Here is a 22,468-nt window from a genome sequence, read left to right as displayed (position 1 = left end):
CTTTGGAGGGACCTAGGTATCAGTGTATCTGTATGATGTGGGTAAGTTAGCATTGCTTCCAGATTTTGCTGGCTGTAGGTATGTTTCACTGCATACTAACTACATAGTCCTTGTAAGTCACCTAGTACATTTAATGTTTGAATGTTGTCCATTAGAATACTGCTTTTCCTCTTGGTTTTTTGATTTTTGACTTAGAGATGTTTTGAGTCGAATAAAATATCATTACTTTTTTAAAAATTATATTTCTTTTTTAGTTGTAGATGGACACAATATCTTTAGTTTATTTTTTATGTGGTGCTGAGGATTGAACCCAGTGCCTCACACATTCTAGAAGAGTGCTCTACCACTGAGCCACAACCCCAGCCTTGTAATTAAATATTATTTGTAACCTCGTGTTGATATGAATTCCTTCTAGAATCCTGGAGTGATGTTTTGCTGTATTTACTATCTCCTTCAGATTTCTCCCTGTTACTTATGTAGGTGCAACTTGAATTATTGTTATTATTTTTTTACTCATTTTCCTTTATAGGTTTCACCTGATTTTAAAACTAGAGACTTCATTTTCATGATTCATTTGCTATTCAAAGTTTTGTCCTAGTCTAGATACTTGCTCTATGGTCTTCTCAGCTGTTTTAGGGTTGACATATATTACTTAGGGATTCAGGCACCTGTGACCAACACCTTTGAATTTGCCTTTTGATCTTAGCAAAATAAAGTCAAAAGCATGAGTGATCAGGTGCAGTCTGTTGAAATGGTCCAGCATCAAATACCAGTATAAAATGGTTTTTACTTAAAGGATTTTATTCAGATATAATTTACATACCATACACTTTTGTTTAAATGTTGGGAAGTTATGGGAAGGGATGAACTGTACTACTATATTGATACATAAAAATATACAGAATGTATTTGTCTGTGCATGCCTGATTTCTGAGGTTGCTATCTGCCTTCTTTCAGGCATTTGATGAAAACACAGATAAGCCAGTCACCTTTCAGAGCTTATGTTATTCATTGGAAGTTTGATAACTGTTTTGAAGATCAGTTCAGTCAACTTTGATGTTGGCTTTTGGCGAAATTATAATATCAAAGAGTAATAGTTGATCATTATTCTTAGACTTTGGAAAGTCAGTGAATTTCAGCTAATTATAGTTAACCTTACAATTATAAAGAAATTCAACAGGGGAATAATGCTCTCTTTTTTCCACTCCATTTGGAATCTGGGACACACTGTGTGCTGTGCTTCCTGTGTATTTTCCACTGCCTAGAAGCGGATGGTAAGAGTCTACCTATTCTAAACTTACTGCACTGTGGCTGGAGCCAGATGTGATGACTTCTGAAGGGTTTTTTTTTGGGGGGGAGGCAGGGGATTCTCCAGTGAGGAGAGGAAAAAAACAAGTGATTTTTAAGGTGGTTTATACCAGTAGCACATGTTAAATAGGAGTTTAAAGACAACAAAATGTGACTTGATATAAAAATGTCAAGACAGTAGGATCAGGTTTGATTACATTTTAAAAAGCTACCTTAGTTTTTAGATTAACTGTTCTTTAAAGTATTACTAGAGGTTTGTTTTTTCTAAGGGATTGGATATATTTTGGAAGGAAATATACGCTAAAAGCTATTTCTCTTGAAAAAATAAATATTTGAGAAGAGTTTAAATGGTCTAGAAACAAATGCTGTACTAAATCTGCGAAAATTAATTCTGCTAAGTTCTTAAGAAAAAGAGAGTAATTTAGCAGAGAAGGCTGTTGGGAATGCCTGGATTCACCTTTAGGTTCTGTTCTGGGGATTCTGTGGACAAGGTGCATTATTACAGAGAAGTAGAACTTTAGAACTTCAAGGTACTTCTGTCATCTTGGCAGCAGTTCTTTTCTTTTTTTGGATTGTTTTGGTCGTACTGGGGATTGAACCCAGGACCTTGGATGTGCTAGACAAGTTCTCTATCACTGAGTTATATCCCTAGCTATTTTTATTTTGAGACAGGGTCTTAATAAATTTCCCAGGCTGACTGCAAACTAGTGATCCTCCTGCCTCAGCCTCCCAAGTAGTTGGGATTATAGGCATGTGCCGCTGTACTCGGCAGTAGGTTTTAAATTTATTTATTTTTTTTAGAGAGAGAGAGAATTTTTTTAATATTTATTTTTTAGTTCTCGGCGGACACAACATCTTTGTTGGTATGTGGTGCTGAGGATCGAACCCAGGCCGCACGCATGCCAGGCGAGCGCGCTACCGCTTGAGCCACATCCCCAGCCCTTCCAGCAGTAGGTTTTAATTAGGAGTACACTTGACAATCCACAGGGAGGCCTTCCAAAATCCATTTGCATGAGCTTCATTTGGAAAATAAAGAGGTTAGGCATGTGTGTTTTAGCAAAAAGTTTTCTCAGGTGATTCTCATGTTCACCTGATTTAATCAAACAATCTCATTTAATAAAAAGATTGAGATTCAGAGAAGTTGGCATTTGATGGACATTCAGTATGGCCATTGCTTCTCTTGCAGTTTTGTAAAGGGATGTCATACAGAGCCTTTGGGAGGTTTCAATTGGAAGGGATTAAACCACAGAGAATTGAGAGACTGGAGGTTGGTAGGCAGAGGGATACAAGCAATTGAATACAGTTGGGAGTGACTTGGAGTGAGTGCTGGGGACCTTGGATTTGTGAGAAACAAAAGTTCACTGGAAGTGAAGCCAGAGAAGTGGGAGAAGGGGAAGATGTGCTTGAGTTTTTGACCTGGTAACAGAAAATAGAAAAGGTGCTGGGTTAGGAGTGGTTTGAGTTCAGTTGTAGAATTGTGGGATTTTAAGTTTTGGTGGTACAGATGGATAGAGCTGTTCTGCACAGTTTGTAAATAAAAAGATATATGAAGGCAGGAATAAAGTTGGAAGAACTGTGTGTAGAGGAAGCGATCTGGAAAAGACCAAGTAAGGATCAGGCCAGCCTTCCAATTTGTAGACCAAGATAGATTATTCACTGTAGGTCCTACTCATGGTTGGCTGTTTAGGCTGGTTTCTGTGTCTAATCAGAACATCGAACACTTGTTGAAAACTTTGTATGTGCCAGTTTCCAAAGAACTTATATACATGTATGTGTAAAAAGGCCAGTTGAAATCCTAACAGTAACCTTGTAAAGGTCAGTAAATTGCCCTGAATTTTTTTATCATCATGCTAATTAAATTTATGTTCAGCAGAGGCCTCCTGGCTCCAGAGCACACACAGAGCTGCTGCACTGTAAAGGGGTGTGGGCAATTAAGTGAGCCAGTTATAGCTAAATACATGGAGCCCAGGAATAAAGTTCCTCACTCATCCTTTTCAAAAGTCAACATGTGGAAGGAATTTGAAGTTTGTGTAGATGGAGAAGTTGTTAGGTTTGGGAAAGCTGAACTTGTCATAGAAAATAAGGTGGCAGTGGAGAGAAGTGTGAAGATGGATAGAGGGAGGTGGGGATACCAAAGTGCATCTGGAGCAACAGAGTCCCACCGTGGTTGAGGAGCTTTGCTTTCTCTCAGATCAGGGTTGAAGTTAGGTTTAGGACCAGCAACCAGATGAGGGAACTTCTGCTTGTCAACCTATTTTTTATACAGAAAGTGAGTGGGTGGGTTGGTTGTCTGCATGCCTAGTTTAGGGCCCTCTGGGTAACCATGAAATTGACTTAAAATGGAATCGAGAGAGAAGATTTTTTTGGGGGGATTCTTTCTGTTGGGAAATTTGTTAGTACAGTATGATTTAAAATGGTTTGGCTGTCAGATCCGCTAATTCTGTTTCTAAACCCTAGTGAATTAGGTTAAGGAAAAACAAAACAAAACTAGTATTTCTAGATTTAAGCTACTATCTAGCTGGATGTGGTGTGGTGAATGACTATAATCCCAGCGACTTGGAAAGCAGAGGCAGGAGGATTGCAATTTGCAAAGCCAGCCTCAGCAATTTAGGCCCTAAGCAACTTGGCAAGACCCTGTCTCAAAATAAAAAAAAAAAATTAAAAGGATTGGGGATGTGGCTCAGTAGTTAAGCACCTCTGGGTTCAATTCCTGGTATCAAAAACAACAACAAAAAAGAAGACAAAATGAAGTGATGTGTGCTATATTTCAGGTTCAGGTAGCTCTCTCTTTCCTACTCATTTCACCTCCCCTGCCATGTTACATATAATGTCTTAATTTGTAAGGATGATGATGTCATCTTTCCAGGATGGTTATGTGTACATTTATAAGATAAACAATTTTGTTTATGGGATGCTGGTAGAATTTGGACTGGCATCTAGTTCAAAGCTTAGACCTTGCGTAACCTATTTTTCCAGCATTGCTTTTGATATGGATTTTTGCAATGCAGGAGGAGACAAAAGAAAATGCACTAAGACCAAGTACAAAACTTATATTTTCTTACATATATTTTTCTCTTGTCTATGAATCATTGTTCATGAAATTCCCTATCTTTGATATGGAAACTTGTTTTCACCCCAGTACTTCTGGGTCAGATAAGCTTGATGTTTTAGAAATCAAAACAGCTAATATCTATTTGAGAAGCTTAACATACCCACTCAACTGTGGATGTTTAAAAGTTGTTCTATCTTGACAGGTTGGAGGTGTAGCTTAGTGGTAGAGTGTATGCTTAGCATTTGTGAGGCTCTGGATTCAAATCCTAGTGCCCAGAAAAACTGTGCTCTCTTGGGCTAGGGATGTAGCTCATTGGTAGAGCTCTTGCCTAGCATGTGAGGCTCTGGGTTCCATCCCCAGCACCTCAAAAGAAAGAGCAGCATTTTAAATCTTTTTTTTTCTATCATAAAATGTAAATTATTCCATTCCACAAAGGGGTAAGAGACATAGGGTTCTAGATACTCTCTTCTTATTTTTAACTGAGGTTCTTTGTGAATGGATTAGAACTGATTTTGGTCATGAAAATGTTCTGAAGTGGGAAAAAGAAAAGTCAAAATTGTAATCTGGTTAGGGCTTTGGGTTATTTGGATTATTTTGAGGTACTGTGTGGCCAAAGCTGTGGAGTAGTGGTCTCAGGCCATTACTTGTATATATTTACTTCTCCTTTCTCCCCTTTCTCTCTCTTTCATGCACACACAAAAATCTGTATACAGACATATACTTTTAGTATTAGGATTATTGAGAAAGGTGTCAGTTTTTCCCATGTACTGTCAGAAATTGTTAAAGTGTAAATCACTGCATCAAACAACATATCAAAAAGTGTCTAATGGTGACTCCAAATGTATCAGGGGTCTGGGATCAGAGTTACTATGCTCCCTGAGCCTAGTTTATATTATAGCTGGTAGATACTAGTAGCTAGGTGGGCCTCCTTTATTTTTTTCTTGGGATACTTGGGTATTGAACCCAAGGCCTTGTGCATGCTAGGCTACAAAAAGTTTTTTAAGTGATCAGTATTACATTTTTTTAAGTGATTAGGTTGTTACACAATTAAAATAAAAATATTTTGTTTTCATTAGGTGTATTTATTAAAAATGAATTTTATATTTTATTACTGTAGGAATTAGAATCCTTTTGTTATTGGTAAGGCTTAGTATTGATGGTAACCTTGCTTGGGAATATGTGTCATCCTTATCAAAATAGAGGTGTTTTTGAAGGGAAAACAGTTTGGGTTCTAATGCAAAGCTGAAATCTATAGAAGACTTTCGAAGTTTAGATAACCTAGAGAAAAGTATTTCATTGGTTTTCTGATAGTTTTCTTGCCTTTGGGAAGTTGTTATAAGAATGGAAGGATGTTGATATTGGCCAAATTATGTTGTTATATTGTGTGCCATGTACAAATGTGTAACAACAAATCCTATCATTATGTACAACTGTAATGTATCAATAAAAAAATGTGTGTGTGTGTGTGTGTGTGTTGGGGGTAAATGGAAGGATGGATGGTTTATGTAGCATTCCCTCCACTGCTTGTAACAGGAAATGTGAATATCTGTGTGTGCTCTGTCTTTTAAACCTGTTTTTTTTAGAACATTTAGATCAAAGGTATGCAGTCGCATTTTTAGGGGCTCATCTACATTGTCTGTTAGAAGTACAAGGGTACTTACTTGAAGGGCTTAGGAACTGGAGACTGAAGAGATGTCTTCTTCCTCCATTTGTTAAAACATTTCTTTTTAGATTCCAAGTACAAACTTTTTCCCTAGTGTTTCAACTCAGTTCATTTGCTTTGGTTGAGAAAGAAGAGTCCCTTTGGGTTCTTAGAATATTGATGGCAGAGATGTCTTTGAAGCAAGTTGTCTCTTTCCTTGAAAAAGGGCTGTATGGCCAGAATGCCTTTTTGGAATGACCAATAATCCTTGTTTGAGGGGTGCTTTGAGTTTCTTGGGGGACATGTGTGTGGTTGTCTCAGCCAGCACTGATGAGTCTGACTAGCCCACAAAGTCTGTGCTAACCTAGTTTATAACCTGCTTTGCTGATAGTTTTCTTCTGTGTCCCTTTGGGCAAGAATTACCTTGTGGCCCACATGGGTCAAGCCTCTGCGTTTGTCCTAATGACCTCATGCCTTTTTTTTTTTTTTAAACCAGGAAGAGGAAGAACAGGAGGAAGAGGATGATGATGAAGATGATGATGACACTGATGATTTAGATGAACTTGACACTGACCAGTTGCTGGAGGCGGAACTGGAGGAGGATGACAACAATGAGAATGCAGGAGAGGATGGGGACAATGACTTCTCTCCCTCTGATGAGGAGCTAGCAAATCTTTTAGAGGAAGGAGAAGACGGGGAGGATGAAGACTCTGATGCAGATGAGGAAGTGGAACTGATCCTGGGTGATAGTAAGTATAGGGCAGAGTTTGGGCTGAGCCTTGGCACCCTCGCCAAGGTCCCTTCTCTTGAGCCATCCCAACCCAGAGGGTAGCTGTACCCAAGTTCTTTGCCCCATAACTGCTGATTCACTACTGTGATCTCTTAAAGAAAAGCACTCTGACATCACTCATTCTCTGTTCTCCAATCAGACTGTACTCACACCAAATGTCTGTGAACTCTTACCTTTTAAGCAGAGGTCAGCAAACTTTTTTTGTAAAGATGCAGTAAATATTTTCTGCTCTGTGGGCCATATGGTTTCTGCTGTAGTTACTCAGCTGTGCTGTTGTAGTGAGAATGCTGTCACAGATAAGAGTAAATAGATGATTGTAGCTGTGTTCTAACCAATTTTTTTCTTTCTTTCTTTTTTTTAAGAGAGAGTGAGAGAGGAGAGAGAGAGAGAGAGAATTTTTAATATTTATTTTTTAGTTCTCGGCGGACACAACATCTTTGTTGGTATGTGGTGCTGAGGATTGAACCCGGGCCGCACGCATGCCAGGCGAGCGCGCTACCGCTTGAGCCACATCCCCAGCCCCTCTTTCTTTCTTTTTTAAACAAAAATAGGTGGTGGACTTACAGTTGTCAGTTCCTTTAACTTTAGAATGAAAGGTCAAAGTGTAGCTGTCTTAAGAGGACCAGAGCTGGAGTTAGCTGCAGCTCTTCATGACTGTTGTTCCTTTCTGAAGTTATAAAGAAATTAAGGCTTCTTGTGGAGGAGCTTTCCTGTCTTCTTTGGTTAATACCTCCTGAAGGCCAGTGGACAATGTTTCTCTTTGGCATCTGTTTTGTTCATTTCCTTTCTGCACTCTTATTCTAAATATTGAAGAATAAGCTCCAGTTTTTCTAGTAACCTTCCATTAGGACAGGTGTCTGAAGTCAAATTTCCTGCCTTTGCTAATGAATTTTGAATAAGACAACTAATAGTTTTAAGGTTCATATGCTTTGCTGTGTTCTTGCATGTCTCAGGGTAATATTTTCCTCATTGCAAGAATGTGTCACTGTTGAAGACCTGTGCTAGCTATGGTCCTGGTTATTTGTAGTGATACCCCACCTGACTGGGGAGTAATCCCTGGAAATCCAGCTATTTTTCATGTAACAGACCTAACCAGCATTCTAGCAGTCATAGTAGATATTTATCTTCTAATGATAGCCACTAATAAAATTTCTCAAGTTAAAAATACAGTTATATTCAAATCTGCATTTCAAATGCTTAGTAGCCACATGTAGCTACTATGTTGAACAGCACATATGTGGAACATTTACACTGTTACAGAAATTAACAAATGCCAACCTTCTGTGTTAAAGATGACTAGTATTTATTAGCTTCCATTTTTGATTCTTAAAGGGACACAGGGAAGTTTGTTTTTTTTTCTTTTTTTGGTACCTGGGGATTGAACTCAGGGGCACTTGACCACTGAGCAACATCCCCAGCCCTATTTTGTATTTTATTTAGAGACGGGGTCTCACTGATTGCTTAGTACCTTGCTTTTGCTGACTCTGGCTTTGAACTTGTGATCCTCCTGCCTCAGCCTCTGGAGATGCTGGGATTACAGCATAGGGCAGTTTTTACCAAACTTTTTTTGTCATATGTGAGTAGTGAGTTATGGAGGATAAGGTATAACTTCCTTCAATTATAAGGTAGGTTGGGGGGACCAGCCAACAGTATTGCTAATGGTGGTGCCCCCAACATAAGTTTGTTTTCTGTACTTTTTTGAAAAAGAATAACAAAAATACCCAAACTTAAGGTTTATACAAGTTTCCAAATAAGCCATACAGAAGGGTCACAAGCTAATTTTGAAGGAGGGAATCTGTACTTGACAGTGAAGTCACAATGTTGTTAGGACTGTGATGGATCTTCCCAGTGGTTGGGGTTGAACCCAAGGCCTTGAGAATGCAGGCAAGTGCTTTACCACTGAGCTAAACCTCTAGCCTTGTGATGTTTGTTTAATGTTTCCATTTGGTTCAGTCAAGTTTGTTCATCCATAGTGTCCAAATAAAGTTAGACTTTAGCTGGGTGTCATGGCACTCAGTGGTAGAATGCCCCTGGATTCAACCCCCAATATTGGAAACAGCAACAGCAACAGCAACAACAACAACAACAAAAAACCAAAAACCAAAACCAAAAAAACTTAAAAGTTAGACTTGGCTAGAGTGTATAATCTGAAGAACTGGTTATCTGCATTTAACTAATACATTTAGATCACCAGAAAAAGCAGGGGAAGAGCTCATAAAATTAGAACTACCCAGCAAAAATAAAAAGCCAGGGGGCTGGGGATGTGGCTCAAGCGGTAGCGCGCTCGCCTTGCATGCGTGCGGCCCGGGTTTGATCCTCAGCACCACATACCAACAAAGATGTTGTGTCCGCCGAGAACTAAAAAATAAATATTAAAGATTCTCTCTCTCTCTCTCTCTCTCTCTCTCTCTCTCTCACTCTCTCACTCTCTCTTAAAAAAAAATAAAAAAAAAATAAAAATGGTAAAGATGACTTAATTCCTTAAAAAAAAAAAAAAAAAAAAAAGCCAGGCACAGTGGTGAACACCTGTAGTTCCAGTTACTTGGGAGGCTAAGGCAGGAGGATTGCAAGTTTGAGGCCAGTTTGGGCAACTTAGTGTCACAATATAAAAAATAAAGGGATGGGAATATAGCTCAGTGTTAGAGTGCTTGCCTAGTATGCATGAGACCCCAGTTTCAATCTCTAGTACTGCAAATAAATAAATAAAATAAAGAAAAACACCCACACATCCACCCTAACCTGGACAGCTGCCCTCATTCACAGTGCTGTATCCTTAAACCATGATGGGGAAAATGAATGAAAGCAGAGAGCCTCTGCTGTTAAACGTTTTCAACAATCCAGATGATACTTCAGTTTCTGCTCATGCTTTAGGACAGTGAATCAGGACAGGTCAGATTTACTTCATTTAAGGACTGAAGATGTCTGGGCTATTTTTCTGTAAGTTTCTAAGACTGTGTTCGTTAAATGCAAAGGAAAAAAAAAGGAAGTCTTGGCGGAACAGGAGAAGTGATGTGCACTTGATGATGAGATTGATTTAAAATACTACTCATGGCATGTAGCCTAGTCCATGCTTTAGCTATTTCTAGAGGTTGGTCTTTGTTGCTCTTCTGCTGCTCCACTACATCATTTACTAATGGATCATCTGGTTAGGGGTACTTAACAAAGCCTGGAACAGTAGTAGAACTGGGCAGGTCCTCAGACTGGAAACAGCTTTTGCTTTTAAAATATATAAACATATTCTTCCTCACTTGACTGCATTAGGGTGATAAATTTTGGGCATGATATAATTTTGTTAACCATCTGGTATGGAAGGAATAGTTCAGTTTAAAAGCCCCTCCCTGAAAGGGGGAATTCTGTGGGCCAGCAATGACCACATGAAGTTAATATATGTTGCTTTTTCCCTGGTTTTGCTGATCCTTGAGCAAGCCCAGTCATCAGATTCTGAATTTGCCTGGTCTTATCTCCCTTATCATTCTTCATTTGAATTAAAAGCCTCTCAATTTGCATTTGGTAAAATTACTTTCTCCTTTAGACAGTTCCTCCTCTCCAGTCAAAGTTAATCTGGAAAACTCTTAATTCTAATTAGTTATGAGAATATTGTTAATTTAACTCAGGTGTGAATATTTTTGATAAAATAGATGACATCTTGATATTTTAGTTCAACCTCTAGAATTGAGATGGAGATACAGATAGTATCTGTAGGCTGCACTCCATTGCTCTTTCTCTGTTATGTAGCAAATCCATAATAGCTGTAAATAGCAGAGCACGTCGATGCCCTTGGTTTGTTAGTATTTTACTTCATACTAATTTTCTAGAGCAGGGTAGCTGTTGACATTTTGGAGTTTTTGGAACCCTTTTAGGATATGATGAAAGCCATAGAAATAGAAAACACATAATGGATTCCCTGGTAACCTTGCCTAGGTCCTGGATTCTGCAGGAATCCAATGATTCCAGATACACAACCATAACCTAGGAACCAGAAGCATCTTGACTTAAAGGGTCTTTGTGTCTCGACTTGTTAATACCCGCTACTCCCATTCCCCCAGGTGCCTGTATCAGTGGCTTAAACACTGCAGGAATTGATAATAATTAGACTGCCTTTGTCTTCAAGGACTTTCAGAATGGCAGGTTCCATCCAGGGTCTGGGATTGGGTCACTTCAACACTTGGAGGATGAGGAAAGGATTGGAAGGAGGATGAGGAAAAATTGGAAGGTAGAGAAAGGAGTCCAACCACCTGGCCACCAGGTGGGGAGTCCATTTTCAAGCACAAAAGGCTCTCAGATGCTGAGCCATTTCCTTAAAGAGGCTTGTGTTGTGATCTTCATGAAGCTGCATGTAGCATTTCTTATCGGTGATAGGGAATAGTGAAGGGTCTTATCTGTTCTTAGCTGTGCTAGGAATGAGGCCCTTGGCCTCCTGTGTTGTAGGCAAGTGCACTACCATTGAGCCACATTTGTGGCCTCTGAGACCTTTTTTTTTTTAAATAATTTTTTTTTTTAAGTTTTAGATGGACACAGTGTCTTTATTGTATTTATTTATTTTTATGTGGTGCTGAGGATCAAACCCAGTGCCTCACATGTGCTAGGCTAGCACTCTACCACTGAGCCACCACCTCAGCCTACCCCCACTTTTTGAGTGGAGTAGGATTTATTCACGTAAGAAGAAAAGAAAGAAAACATCCACAGGGTGACAGGGGACCCAGTAGCAGGTTGTCACTTAAATGTATTAGTCTAGGGGCTTATGTAGCTACTGGGTGGGCGCATTGATCAATATCTGTGCTAATCAGAGACCCTTATTAACTCTATTTCTTCTTAAAAAAATTTTTTTAGGTGTTAATGGCCCTTTAGTTTATTCATTCATTTATATGTGGTGCTTAGAATTGAACCCAGTGCCTCACACATGCTAGGCAAGCCTTCTACCACTAAGTAACAACCCCAGCCCCTTAAATCTTAATAGTAATAGCAACACAGCTGATGATCAGGAGGTCTCAGGTGGGTGAGTCTGGCATAGTTGGCTCATGGAGTGAACCAACATGAGGATTCTTCAGAGATCTTCCATAGGCACCTGGCAAGTCTGAGGGGGGGCCAGGACACAGTGTGTGCTTGGCTTTGTGCGGGGAACCCCTGCCCTTCCTTATGGAGCTTCTGCAACCAAGAAGCTGCTCAGGTGTGGTTTGATCAGGTGTGTCTGGTATCCTTTAACTTCATTGTGTTTTCCTACTCCTCACCAGTCAGGCCACATTTGTGTCCAGTTGGATCACAAACACTGTTTTTTCTAGCCATCCTTATTTTCAGGACTTTGCCCACTTCGAGGTTCCCCCCCCCCCCCCCCCGCCAAAGGAGCTTGTAGAGGGTGGGATTGTGACTCAGCGGTAGAGCACTCACCTATCACGTGCGAGGCTCTGGATTCAATCCTCAGCAACACATTAAAATAAATTAAAAAAAAATAAAGGTATTGTGCCCAACTACATCTAAAAAAAATATATATATATATATATATATTTTTTTTTAAAGGAGCTTGTAGAGAATGAAGGAAGATTTGAGAACATGCACTTTTTTTCCCCCTCATCTTGCCCAAGAGTTGATTCAGGCACCTGGGAAAAGTTGATAAGAAATTCTTTGCAACTTGCCAAAGTCCTTCTCCACATGCAACATCCAGCATAGGTGGATGGGACATGTGCAGCCCTCAGGCTCAGACTTGGTCTGTCCACTTTCCTGGGAATGTTAAAATTGTTTTATAGCTTCTTGTATTGAATAATCAAAGTGTGCATTGAGGCCTTTACTTTTCCTTCACTTAGCCACATTGGAATCCTTATCCACATTTCTCTAATTTTATCTGATAGACATGGTGTAACTAATGATCTTGCTTTGTGGATCCTTTTTGAGACCACCTAGTTTCATTCCTAGGTGGATCCTTCTGGAAGTATTAACGTGTTGTTTCCTGCCTGAGAAGGCAGAAGGTCGAGCAGGGGCTTCTTATCAGAGATAGTACCAACTTTCAGGGCTTAAGAGCTGCTCCCTGTTTGCCTCCTGCCTCGTTTCTGGGTAGTTTGTTCCTTCTCTGGTATGACTAATCTGTACCTTTCTGGAATTTGTTCCCTTTAGATTATATTCAGAAATGGCAGAGGACTGAATCCTAGGACCATTCCCTCTGCCTTTGTGTGGCCTTCTGAGGACTAGAGAAGGGAGTGACTAAGGAGGTTAAGAAAAATCTCTTGCTTGGACTCAGCTTGCCTTTTTAGTGGTCAGGAAGGCCAGTGCCCATCCCTCTAAGGATACCAGAAGGGCCTTTAGCTCTCCTCATCCTTGCCCTTTGTAGTCCAAGTGCCATGGAGGAGGCTTCATGGGGCACTTGTCCTGTCCCTCTGGGGCTTCACAGGCAGAAAGCAGAGCCTTCAAGAAGTTCAGGCCCTTTGAAAGCCAAGAGAGCAAAAAGGTCCCAGGGCTGATCATTGTTGCCAGCAACAGGTGTGTTCTCCAGAGCCAGCTCCAAGGAGTTAATTGATGTGTTTTCTTCTTTCTGGAAACTGGTAATTAACACTGCTCAGGCATAAATGTATGTGGCTGCAGGTTCTTCCTATAATCCTAATGCATAATCTAGTCTCCCTTTTCTTACTTTTTAGCTGACAGCTCTGACAACTCTGATTTAGAAGATGACATCATCTTATCTTTGAATGAATGAGGAGCCATCACCACTTGGAAGGAAGAGATGATTGGCAGGCGAGAAACTGAGTCAGATGAATTCAGAATACCTTCCCTTCCCTTTCTCACCAGGGCTGTCTGTCAAGGACCTTCGTGCCCTGCATTCAGAAGATTATGGTTTAGAGTCTCACTGGAATCTGAAGGTCATTCTAAAATACCAACCACAAAAAAGGCAACAGGGATTAGGCCCTATTCTGCTTCCCCCACTTCTCCTAAGATGGACATATCTTTCCTCAAGGGAAAAAAAACAAAAACAAAAACATGTCTCTGGGGTTATTTCACAATATATTTTCTTTGTATAACGTTCTTTAAAGAACAAGAAATAGTTTTTTATAAAACTTAAAAAACAAAAAAAAAAAAAACCACAAAAAACAGGCATTTATAACTGAGGGTATGAACTTATATCCACCAGGTCTCTTGTCCCTGCACTTCATTTTCTTTGGAAGAAAATGATGTTTAAAGAACAATACAGAGGCATTTTTACATACGTATTTAAATGAAAAGGAAAATCGTGGTTTCTTAAATTGATAAGGATTAAGAATATTTTATTATAAATATAATATATGATTTTTTAACCTGTTTTGTTGCCTCATATTGCTGTCAGGTTAATTTGTTTTTTCCTTCATGCCAGAGGTGGGAAGGAAGGCGCTGCTTATTTGCTGAGTAAATGCCTAAATTTACCCACCTTCATGGTTTGGGGGCAGCATGGTCATTGTGGATATTGGTTTTGTGGAGTCGAGGGAACTTAGGATGTAAGTTCACTCCCTCTATTTTTCTTTGTGATTCAGTTTTTCAAAAAAATTTTTTTCTTCCCTTTCTCCCCAATGTGGAAATTACAAATCAAAGGCCTTTTTCTTTAATGTAAAGTGTATTTATTTAAAAAAATACAAAATAAACTACAAGTCTGTCTTTGTTTATGTCCTTTCCCTGTTCTCTTTTACCTAAGTGAGGTGTTCCTTTACTTGCAACTCTTGCCAGGTCATATGGAAGATGCCTTCTAAGTCAGAACAGGGTGCTGGGAACATGTTCTCCCCTGGAGAACAGTAGCTCGGGCAGTGTCTGGCCCTGGCCTGCAGCTCTTGGGAGGATCTTTTTCTGCAGAGTGATATACAGGGGCAGAGGGAGGAGCTCAGCATCGTCCACTCTGGACACATCTGTTTATCCCCATGTTCTAGATCAAGAAGGCAGCTCCTGAGAAGGGATTTAGTGGGATTGGAAAGGCAGGGTTCCTGGCAAGCTTTGGAGGAGTGAGCAGACAAAGCTAAGGAGAGCATTTTGACTATCATCATTATTTCATGACTGTCATCACTTTCCTGAAAGGGACTGTCACAGGGGGCTTGAGCAGTTAGCTATGCAGTCCTGGTGGTTGAGGAGCAGTTAGGCTGTTTGTAGATACTTGAGGGGTGTCTACAGTTGGCCTATGTATAAACAGTAATCACTGAAGAAAGCACCAGTGGTTCCTCCTACCTTTTTGCTCACCCCTCTCTGCTTTCCTTCCCACAATAAATAGAAGACTAGTCTCTCTCTTTAATTTTGCCCAAATAACAGCTTCTTGTTTTTTTTTTTTTTAATTTAGATATCAAATAGCTAAAAAGAGAAGAGAGACATTTGGTTGTGAAGAATTAAACAAGCAACACAAGAAGGCTAAAACTCTCTAGGGACAGGTGCAACAGCCGGGCTCAGAAGCAATGTACAATTTGTCATACATTCTGAGGTGGGCCTGCACTGTTGCGGGTATCTCTTGGTCCTCCTAAGAGCAGAGCTTTCACGTCTTTATTTGCTTCCTACCTCAGCTTTAAATGGAGAGTTAACACTAAGCAGTAGGGTAGTTTTACTGCTGGTACTGAACATACCAGAAGAGAGAACAAGTTACCAGTCAAGATCCAGTAAAAGCACGTCATTCTATTCACTAATGCAGCTAAGCAGTCTCCCTGAACCCTGCCAGGAACTCATGGGAACACTCACAGGTCTCAGAGGTGGAGACGGGCAGTCTACTAGGAAGCACAGTTCTGGTTGACTTGACAACACACCCTTAGGAAAGTGCCCTAAGAGGCTAAGAAAATGATGATTTGCCAGGAAAAAACATGTAGAAGAGTTGCACACCACCAGTGATGTCAGTTTGCCTTCAAGCAGTATCTCAGAACTTGACCCCAGTTAGAGGCACTGGACACCTGCAGTTGGTTTTCTTACTGGGGCATTGTCACGAAACAGCCATGGTAAAGAGGTCACAGAACCTGCTATGTCTTTTTTTTTTTTTTTTAATATTTTTTAGATGTATAAACCTTTATTTTATTCATTTAGTTATATGTGGTGCTGAGAATCAAACCTAGTGCCTCACACATGCTAGGCAAGCACTCTACCACTGAGCCACAGCCTCAGCCCAGAACCTGCTGTGTCTTAAGAGCTAAAAGAAGGAAGTGGTTGAGGTCCAGGGAAGAGGAGGTCTGTCGCAGTGGGGTGTGGCCCTTCACCAAAACTCAGTGGTTGTTTTTGAGTAGAGGGAACCCCCACCCCTGGGGGGATAGATAAAAGGGTAAAGGCTGAGGTGTCTTCACTCAGGTTTCCTAACATGTCTCTTTGCTGCCTGGGAAAGCTGGTGGTGTATTTTAGGTCCTCAGCACTTGACGGGTAGCCTAGATGTACCAGGGCAGCTGAGTCATGTTACATAGGCATGTCAAAAGATATGCAGGAAAAACTCTACAATGTACCTTTAACAAGACAAGGCCTACTCCTATTTCTAGGGATTCCAAGTACTCTGGAATGTTACAGGTGTGTCCTGTTGTGCCTGACCAACTTGCTTAAATACCCACAGCTCAAGTAGAAACAGGCAAATAAAAATAGATCTAACACTTTCTGGTGTTAATGTTTTTGTTGTGAACATGCTTTTTCTCTTGTACTAGCAAAGCCCAGCAAGTGAGTACTTCCTTAAGCACTTCCCTTAAGGAAATTTCCAGTGTCTCTGAAATAGCTCTGTCCTTGTGGACAGGCACTCCATGTAGCCTGCAGGGAGCCTCGGCCTGCAGAGCACCTCTCAGATCCCATCACCTGCTGGCTGGGGTAGTGGGCTGCACCTGGAGGACTGGCATGGCTAGGAGAAAGAACCACTTTAAGGGTCATCTTTCACCAGAGTGCCCACTCCTCATCCATGATCATGATCCTTTGGAATATACAGGTTCCCATACATTCTGGAGAGTGGCATTTGGGCTGTGTTCTATGGTGACAACTGCTGTGGGTTCTAAGTTTTCCTCTCTGGTCCTGACACTGCTGAACTCAAGTTTGCCAGCCCTGGTCTTACTACCTAATAAGACAAGCAAAGGCAGAATTCTAAAACTCCTTCAGGCTGTCTTCCCCTCCAAGGTAGAGAGTGCCTCCCCATCCTTTTCCTCTCCAGCTGGGCTTGTGTGGCTTTGACACTGCCCAGCACCTCAGCCACTGTGGCCTCATTTTCTCCAAGAGAAATACCCATTTCTGTGTTCTCCAATTGTATAAGAGCAAGAAACCATTATGTCACTTATAACAGGCATCTTTCTAACCTACTACACTCCCCTGTATAAATGAAAAGTACTCCCATCCAGGGATTAGTTGTACTACACAAAGCTCTAGGCATGACTGGGCATAGTCCCATTCTATGGACACCAGCCCTGAAGGACCAAACACCCCCAAATCATAAATACCTGGGTAGAGTTAACCATGGCAGGGCTGGGGAAATAGTTGGTAGAGTGCTTGCTCTGCATGCACAAAGCCCTAGGTTCAATCCCCAGCATCACATACCAAAAAAAAACAAAACAAAAAACCCAAAACCAAGGCAGCTTGCTTCCAATTCCCCATTCCAGCATAAGGCCTACAGGGGCCCTGGGAGTTGGAGGCAGCTGATTCCCACACTGGAGACCCCTGGGCTAAATTAGAAGGGAGGCTGCAATTACTGAGACTCCTTGGCGTCAATATTGCACTGTTCTTCCCTCACGTACAAGATCATGCAACTGCTGAAAACTACCGACTGTTGAATAGGCTTACAGTTGGGGGCTTTGTCTGATAGCCACAGCTCAAAACTGATGGACACACACTTGTGCAGGGAAAATGAAATCCAACAACCAGTAGCTATTGGCCCAGACCCCTCAGGCTCACCCCCTCTGCACTGGCTTTTACTCAGGCTAGTGCAGTACGGGGCTCAGGACCCACACTGAAGCCTGTCAGCCCTCAGTTAAGATCAAAACTGAGTGTGAGAACAGTCAACTCAGCATGAAGAGCTGGGAGTCACTGATGCAGCAGGACTTTTGGATCAGTGCTGTTGCAAACATGACATAGGGCATACACTGGGTAAACTGTCCATTCTTTTAAGAAAAAACTTGATTAAACAGGACTCTGAACGGATTAGAAATCCATCCTCTGACAAAGGCTTTACTGACAACTTTCCATACAGTTAGTCAAAAAATAAAAAAATACAGAATACAGCAGACAGTATCTTGTACACTAGAAGTCAATGTAACAGAGTCCCTTCTCATAGTTGTTTAAAAAAAAAAATCCCCCCCCCCAAATCTAAGAACTTAGTTTTAGTGGTGGACAGAACTTTGTTCCCCTTCAAATAAACCAAAATAACCCAGCAGAGAATTCAAACCAAGGGAGTAGGGTTGAGAAGGGATCAGATTTTAAAATAACTGCTTTTGTGACACAAACATGGAGCTGGGAAAGACAGGTTTGGGCTAGGCAGAGTCTCTCACTATAACTATCACCATGTGCTCTTCTTCTAGCTTGCCCAATGTCCTCAGTGCTGACTGGAGGTACTGCTGTGAAAAGTCGCAGGGAGGGAAGGCATAGAGCATGCCTGTGCTGTCTCTGCCCTTGGATCCACCCACTGGCAGGCTGATCACCCCTGCAGCCTGCTTCTGTTTCAAGTAGGAGACCAGGTTCCTGAGAAGCCGCCTCTGTAGGCCTGGCTCCACCGTGGGCATCCCCTCAGTGCCAGGCCCACTAAGGGTTGCCTGGGTGGCTAGGAGTACTGCATAGCCATTGGGGCTCCCCTGTTTGATGCGACGCGTGACCTCGTCCAACTTAGGCTGGTCCAGTCGAAGGCGCTGGGCAATCTTCAGTTGAGTCAGCTTGCTCCCGGAAGAGTGGTCTTTGAGGAGACCACTGATAACTCCCTGGTCCCCCTCTAGGATGTGCATAGATGTTGGAAAGCAGCTGTTTTTCAACACTAGAAGCCCATTCCAACCTAGCTGCAGTGTCTGAGCATACTCTGAAAGAGTCTTTAGTTTTTTGGTCTCATGTTTTGGCTCTTCAAGAGGCTTGGTCTCCGCCTCAGTGGTCCGATGATTGCGGTCGCTCTCTCTTGTCTTCTTCCCGTGAGAAGAGTCTGGGGCTTCATGGTGGTGGTGGTGATGGCCCCGCTCTTCAGCTCCGTGTCTGCTGTTGCTAAGGGAGTTGCTGCCGGATTCCTTGGTCCCTTCACTGGAGTGGTTCTCCTTGCGGCTGCGCTCAGGGGTGCGGTCTGAGCCACGTTCAGACTGCTGCCCACCACCCTTGGTCCTGCTCCGTTCCTCATAAGGAGAGTGGGTTGTCCTTCCACGGTCACTGGAAAGGCTCCTCCGCTTGCGCCTCTCTTCCCAGGGCTTGGGCATGCCCCGGTCACCATCTCCCCCCCAGCGTTCACCACTACGGCTGCGCACAGAGCGGCTATAACCTTCCAGGCTGTTTCTGCGATCAGAACTTTTACTGGGACTGGTCCAGTCCCCTTCCAAAAAGGTCCGGTCTCGGTCTGAGTATAGAAGGTGTGGGGGGGTCCTGTCCCGCACCCTCAGGTCCGCATCCAGGTTGCGGTGCCTGGTATATCCATCAGTGAGAAGCTCATAATGCACAGGGAGGGGTGAGGGCTGGTACTGCTGGGGATAACGAGTTTCCTCTGCTTTGGCAAAATCCACCCGCAGCCTACGGTCTGGACCACCCAATGGAAAGCCCCTCATTTTAGCACAGGCGGCCTGGGCTGCGTCCAGACTCTCATACTGGATGTAGGCAAAGCTGTCTCCTTTGACATGATCAATGGTCCGAATGCTTCCAAAGCGATCAAACTCCCGGGCCAAAGCTGCCAGCGAGGTGTTAGGTCCCAGGCCACCCACCCACAGGCGAGTAGTGGGGTTGGCCTTGCCATAGCCTATCTTTATGGGGTTTCTGCCAATCACCCGGCCCGACATGGCCACCTTAGCCCTGTGGGCCATGTCCAGGTTCTGGAACTTGAGAAAGGCGTAAGCACCACCCTGACCACGGGCAGGCCTTTTGATGACCACCTCCTCAATAATGCCATACTTCTCAAAGGCCCGTCGCAGCTCCACCTCAGACACGCTGTGGTCCAGGTTCCCGATAAAGAGATTTCTAGTGGCCCGCTGGTCGTCCTCGGGCATCAGGTCCTCCTCACACACTGCTGGGTAGCCGTAGGGGCGCCCGCGGTCATCATACAGTCCGTAGTAGTCCAAGGCCCGCTCCCGGGATAGACCCACAGCAGCGGCGGCGGCAGCATCCAGGGCGAAGGCTGCAGCAGCGTGGCGGGCACGGGGTTCCCGCAGGGGCGGGGCGGCTACCGGGGACAGTGAGCGCTGTTTGTATTGATAGCCTCCATGGAGCGGCAAGTAGCCGAGCGGGTCGGCGGGCGCTGGCGGCCCAGGGGGTGGCGTGGAGGCAGCGGCGCTGCTGCTGCTGCTTCGCCGGCTGCTCCCGCCACCGCCGCCGCCCCCACCCCCGCGCAGGTACACCGGCTCTACCTTGAGCGGGCGGTCGTACAGCAGCAGCTGGCGGGCCAGGGCGTGCTGGCGGGCCTCGCGCGCGTCCTGCGGGTGCCGGAAGTTCACGTAGGCCACGCGGCCCAGCTCTGGAGTGTGCGACAGGCGTAGGCTGATCTCGCCAAAGCGCTTGAACTGGTGGAAGAGCCGGTCCTCCAGGTGCTCGGCAGGCAGCGCGGGACTCAGGCTGCTGATGAGCAGCGTCTTGTATTCCGGTGCGGCCGTAGAGCCGGGACCCGCAGGTTCAGCCCCGGGAGGTGGTGGGGGCGGCGGCAGTGGAGACGCGCGGGGCGACGCGCCCGAGGCGCCCGGGTCCCCCGAGGCCTTGCCGCCGCGTCCCCCACCGCCGGCGCCAGAGCTTGAGGAGCGCCCGCTGCTCGCACGGTGATTAGCGTCGCCGGCGCCCCGGCCGTCGCGATGCCCTCCTCCTCCTCCTCCGCCGCCGCTACCGCGGGGTTTGTCGCGGGCTCGCACTGGAACAGGGTGCTTGGTGCCGCCGCCGGAGGCCTTGTGCGCCGCTCGCCGCCCGCCCGCCTCCGCCTCCCGTTCGCGCTCCCGCGGCCGCTTTGCCGACGATGACGAGCCACGCCCGCTCGGGCTCGAGTCTCGCTCGCTCTGCCGCTTCATGGCGCCGGCGCGGCGGGCGGGCGGCCCGTAAGCCTTTCACAGTGGCGGCGGCAGCCGCGGCCCAGGAGGCAGCGCCCCCGGCGCCGCCATCTTGGACAAAAGGACTCGGCGCGGCTGTGGCGGCGGGGCGGGGCGGGAGCGGCGCCGAGGGGCTGGGCGTTGCGTAGTCAGGCTGCGCCGGACTTACCACGTGACTTCTGTGGGCGGGGAGAGGGCTACTCTGGGCGTACGTCATCGGGTTGCGCCGCCTTGTGCCACGTGATCTCGTTGCGAGGAAAGGAGTGGGTCGGACAGCGCGCCTTGGCGCCACCGCGCGGCCCCAGTGGACTGGGCCTCGCGCTTTCAGTCTAAGTTTAGGTGCTCCGAGTCTGGCTAACTTCTTCTACGGGTGCTGGAACCAGTGCTGATTGTCCATGGGTGTCAAAATCCGGGATCTTGACCCAGCGGGTTTTTTATGTATATTTTTTCTATCCCCTGCCATGTTGTCTTCTGACTGGGGCCCAGAGTTGACATCCCTGATCCCTGTCCAAAACCCACATCTCCAGCGTTCTCTGCATTCAGGTAGTAGTCCTGGAAAGGCCTTGAGAATCGTGGCTATGAACGCAGTGAGACCTGGCTGGGCCTGGTTCAGGCAGAGATAAGGCACCTGCAGTTTAGTCAGAATAGGCTCCTTTGTGCCACTAGGTCCAACCTTCTGCTGTGGGCATCCAAGTTGGAAAGGCAGGGCTGTGGCGCCAGGGGTAAAGGAAGCCAGAAGTTGATGATGCCAGTAGTTAACCATTGCTTGCCATGCTGATCTCAGTGGCCAGAACTTTGTTCACCCCCAGGAGGGGAGGGGTGGGGTGGGCCAGGGTGCTCCAAGGATAGTTGGTGGAACCATTGCAGACCTGTAGGATGAGGAAGAGCACACCCAGCTCTTTCCTCCTATAGTCAGAAAACATTTCAGCAGATACAATAGGAAAGGTCTTGGAAGAGACAGCAGTGAACTCCATGGGCAAGCTGTTAAGAAGGCCCTTTAGCAACAGAAAACTTAGCAAAGGTCTTTTCAGGTGGTTTCTGTGGGTGGGAAGAGCAAGTGTCTCAACTGAGCCACAATTCTTGTTGATAACCAGAGAGCAGCTAGACACCAGAATTCCATAAGCCCCATAAGCCCTAAGGACCTCCACTGTTATCTAGGGTACACAAAGGAAAAATGCAGCTCTTTCATGGCTTATTTGTATAAACCAGTGCAGCAAAACTCCAAGTAGGTGTCAGAGGGTAGTACTAACATTAGACCTAGATCACAAATCTTGATGAGCAAATAAGAGGTCAAAGAGCTGAAGTTTTAGAAATGCCAATACTGAATACATGGGTATCACTGTGGAAAACCACACTCCATGCACCCTATTCTGCTTGTACGGAGTCCTCCCAAGTACTTTAGACTCAACTTCTGTACTTAGGAACTGTGCAGCTTCTAGCCTCTCCTAGTGACAGGAGTTGGGGGTGTCAAATCGCCAACATCAGGCTAAGGTGCCTGATAACCCTCCAGTCCTCCAAAACCCACTCACATCAGCTGGTTTCAGCCCGTGTGACCTGCC

At 44.4% G+C, this 22,468-nt stretch overlaps 2 protein-coding genes across 3 annotated transcripts in view; one reads left to right on the top strand and one right to left on the bottom strand.

Moving 5' to 3' along the window:
- The window catches only part of DCAF1 (DDB1 and CUL4 associated factor 1), a 72,066-nt gene extending 57,659 nt beyond the window's left edge, over window positions 1-14,407 (top strand). For both annotated transcript variants that reach the window (XM_081301119.1, XM_081301120.1), the window contains 2 exons: window positions 6,499-6,751; window positions 13,416-14,407. In XM_081301119.1, the coding sequence (XP_081157245.1) occupies window positions 6,499-6,751; window positions 13,416-13,474 (312 nt within the window). In that variant the 3' untranslated portion in view covers window positions 13,475-14,407. The remainder of the gene's footprint in view (window positions 1-6,498; window positions 6,752-13,415) is intronic.
- Window positions 14,408-17,872: 3,465 nt separating this feature from the next.
- Window positions 17,873-21,692, bottom strand: RBM15B (RNA binding motif protein 15B). Its single transcript, XM_081301123.1, has one exon. It carries the CDS (start codon window positions 20,889-20,891, stop codon window positions 18,195-18,197), a length of 2,697 nt encoding a protein of 898 aa, XP_081157249.1. The 5' UTR covers window positions 20,892-21,692; the 3' UTR covers window positions 17,873-18,194.
- Between the last annotated feature and the right edge of the window lie 776 nt (window positions 21,693-22,468).

This window comes from Spermophilus citellus (genome assembly GCF_964194105.1).
Source record: "Spermophilus citellus genome assembly, chromosome: 7".
Taxonomy (NCBI): Eukaryota; Metazoa; Chordata; class Mammalia; order Rodentia; family Sciuridae; genus Spermophilus; species Spermophilus citellus.
Note: the sequence above shows the minus strand (reverse complement) of the source record. Positions and strands in the feature narration are given on the sequence as shown.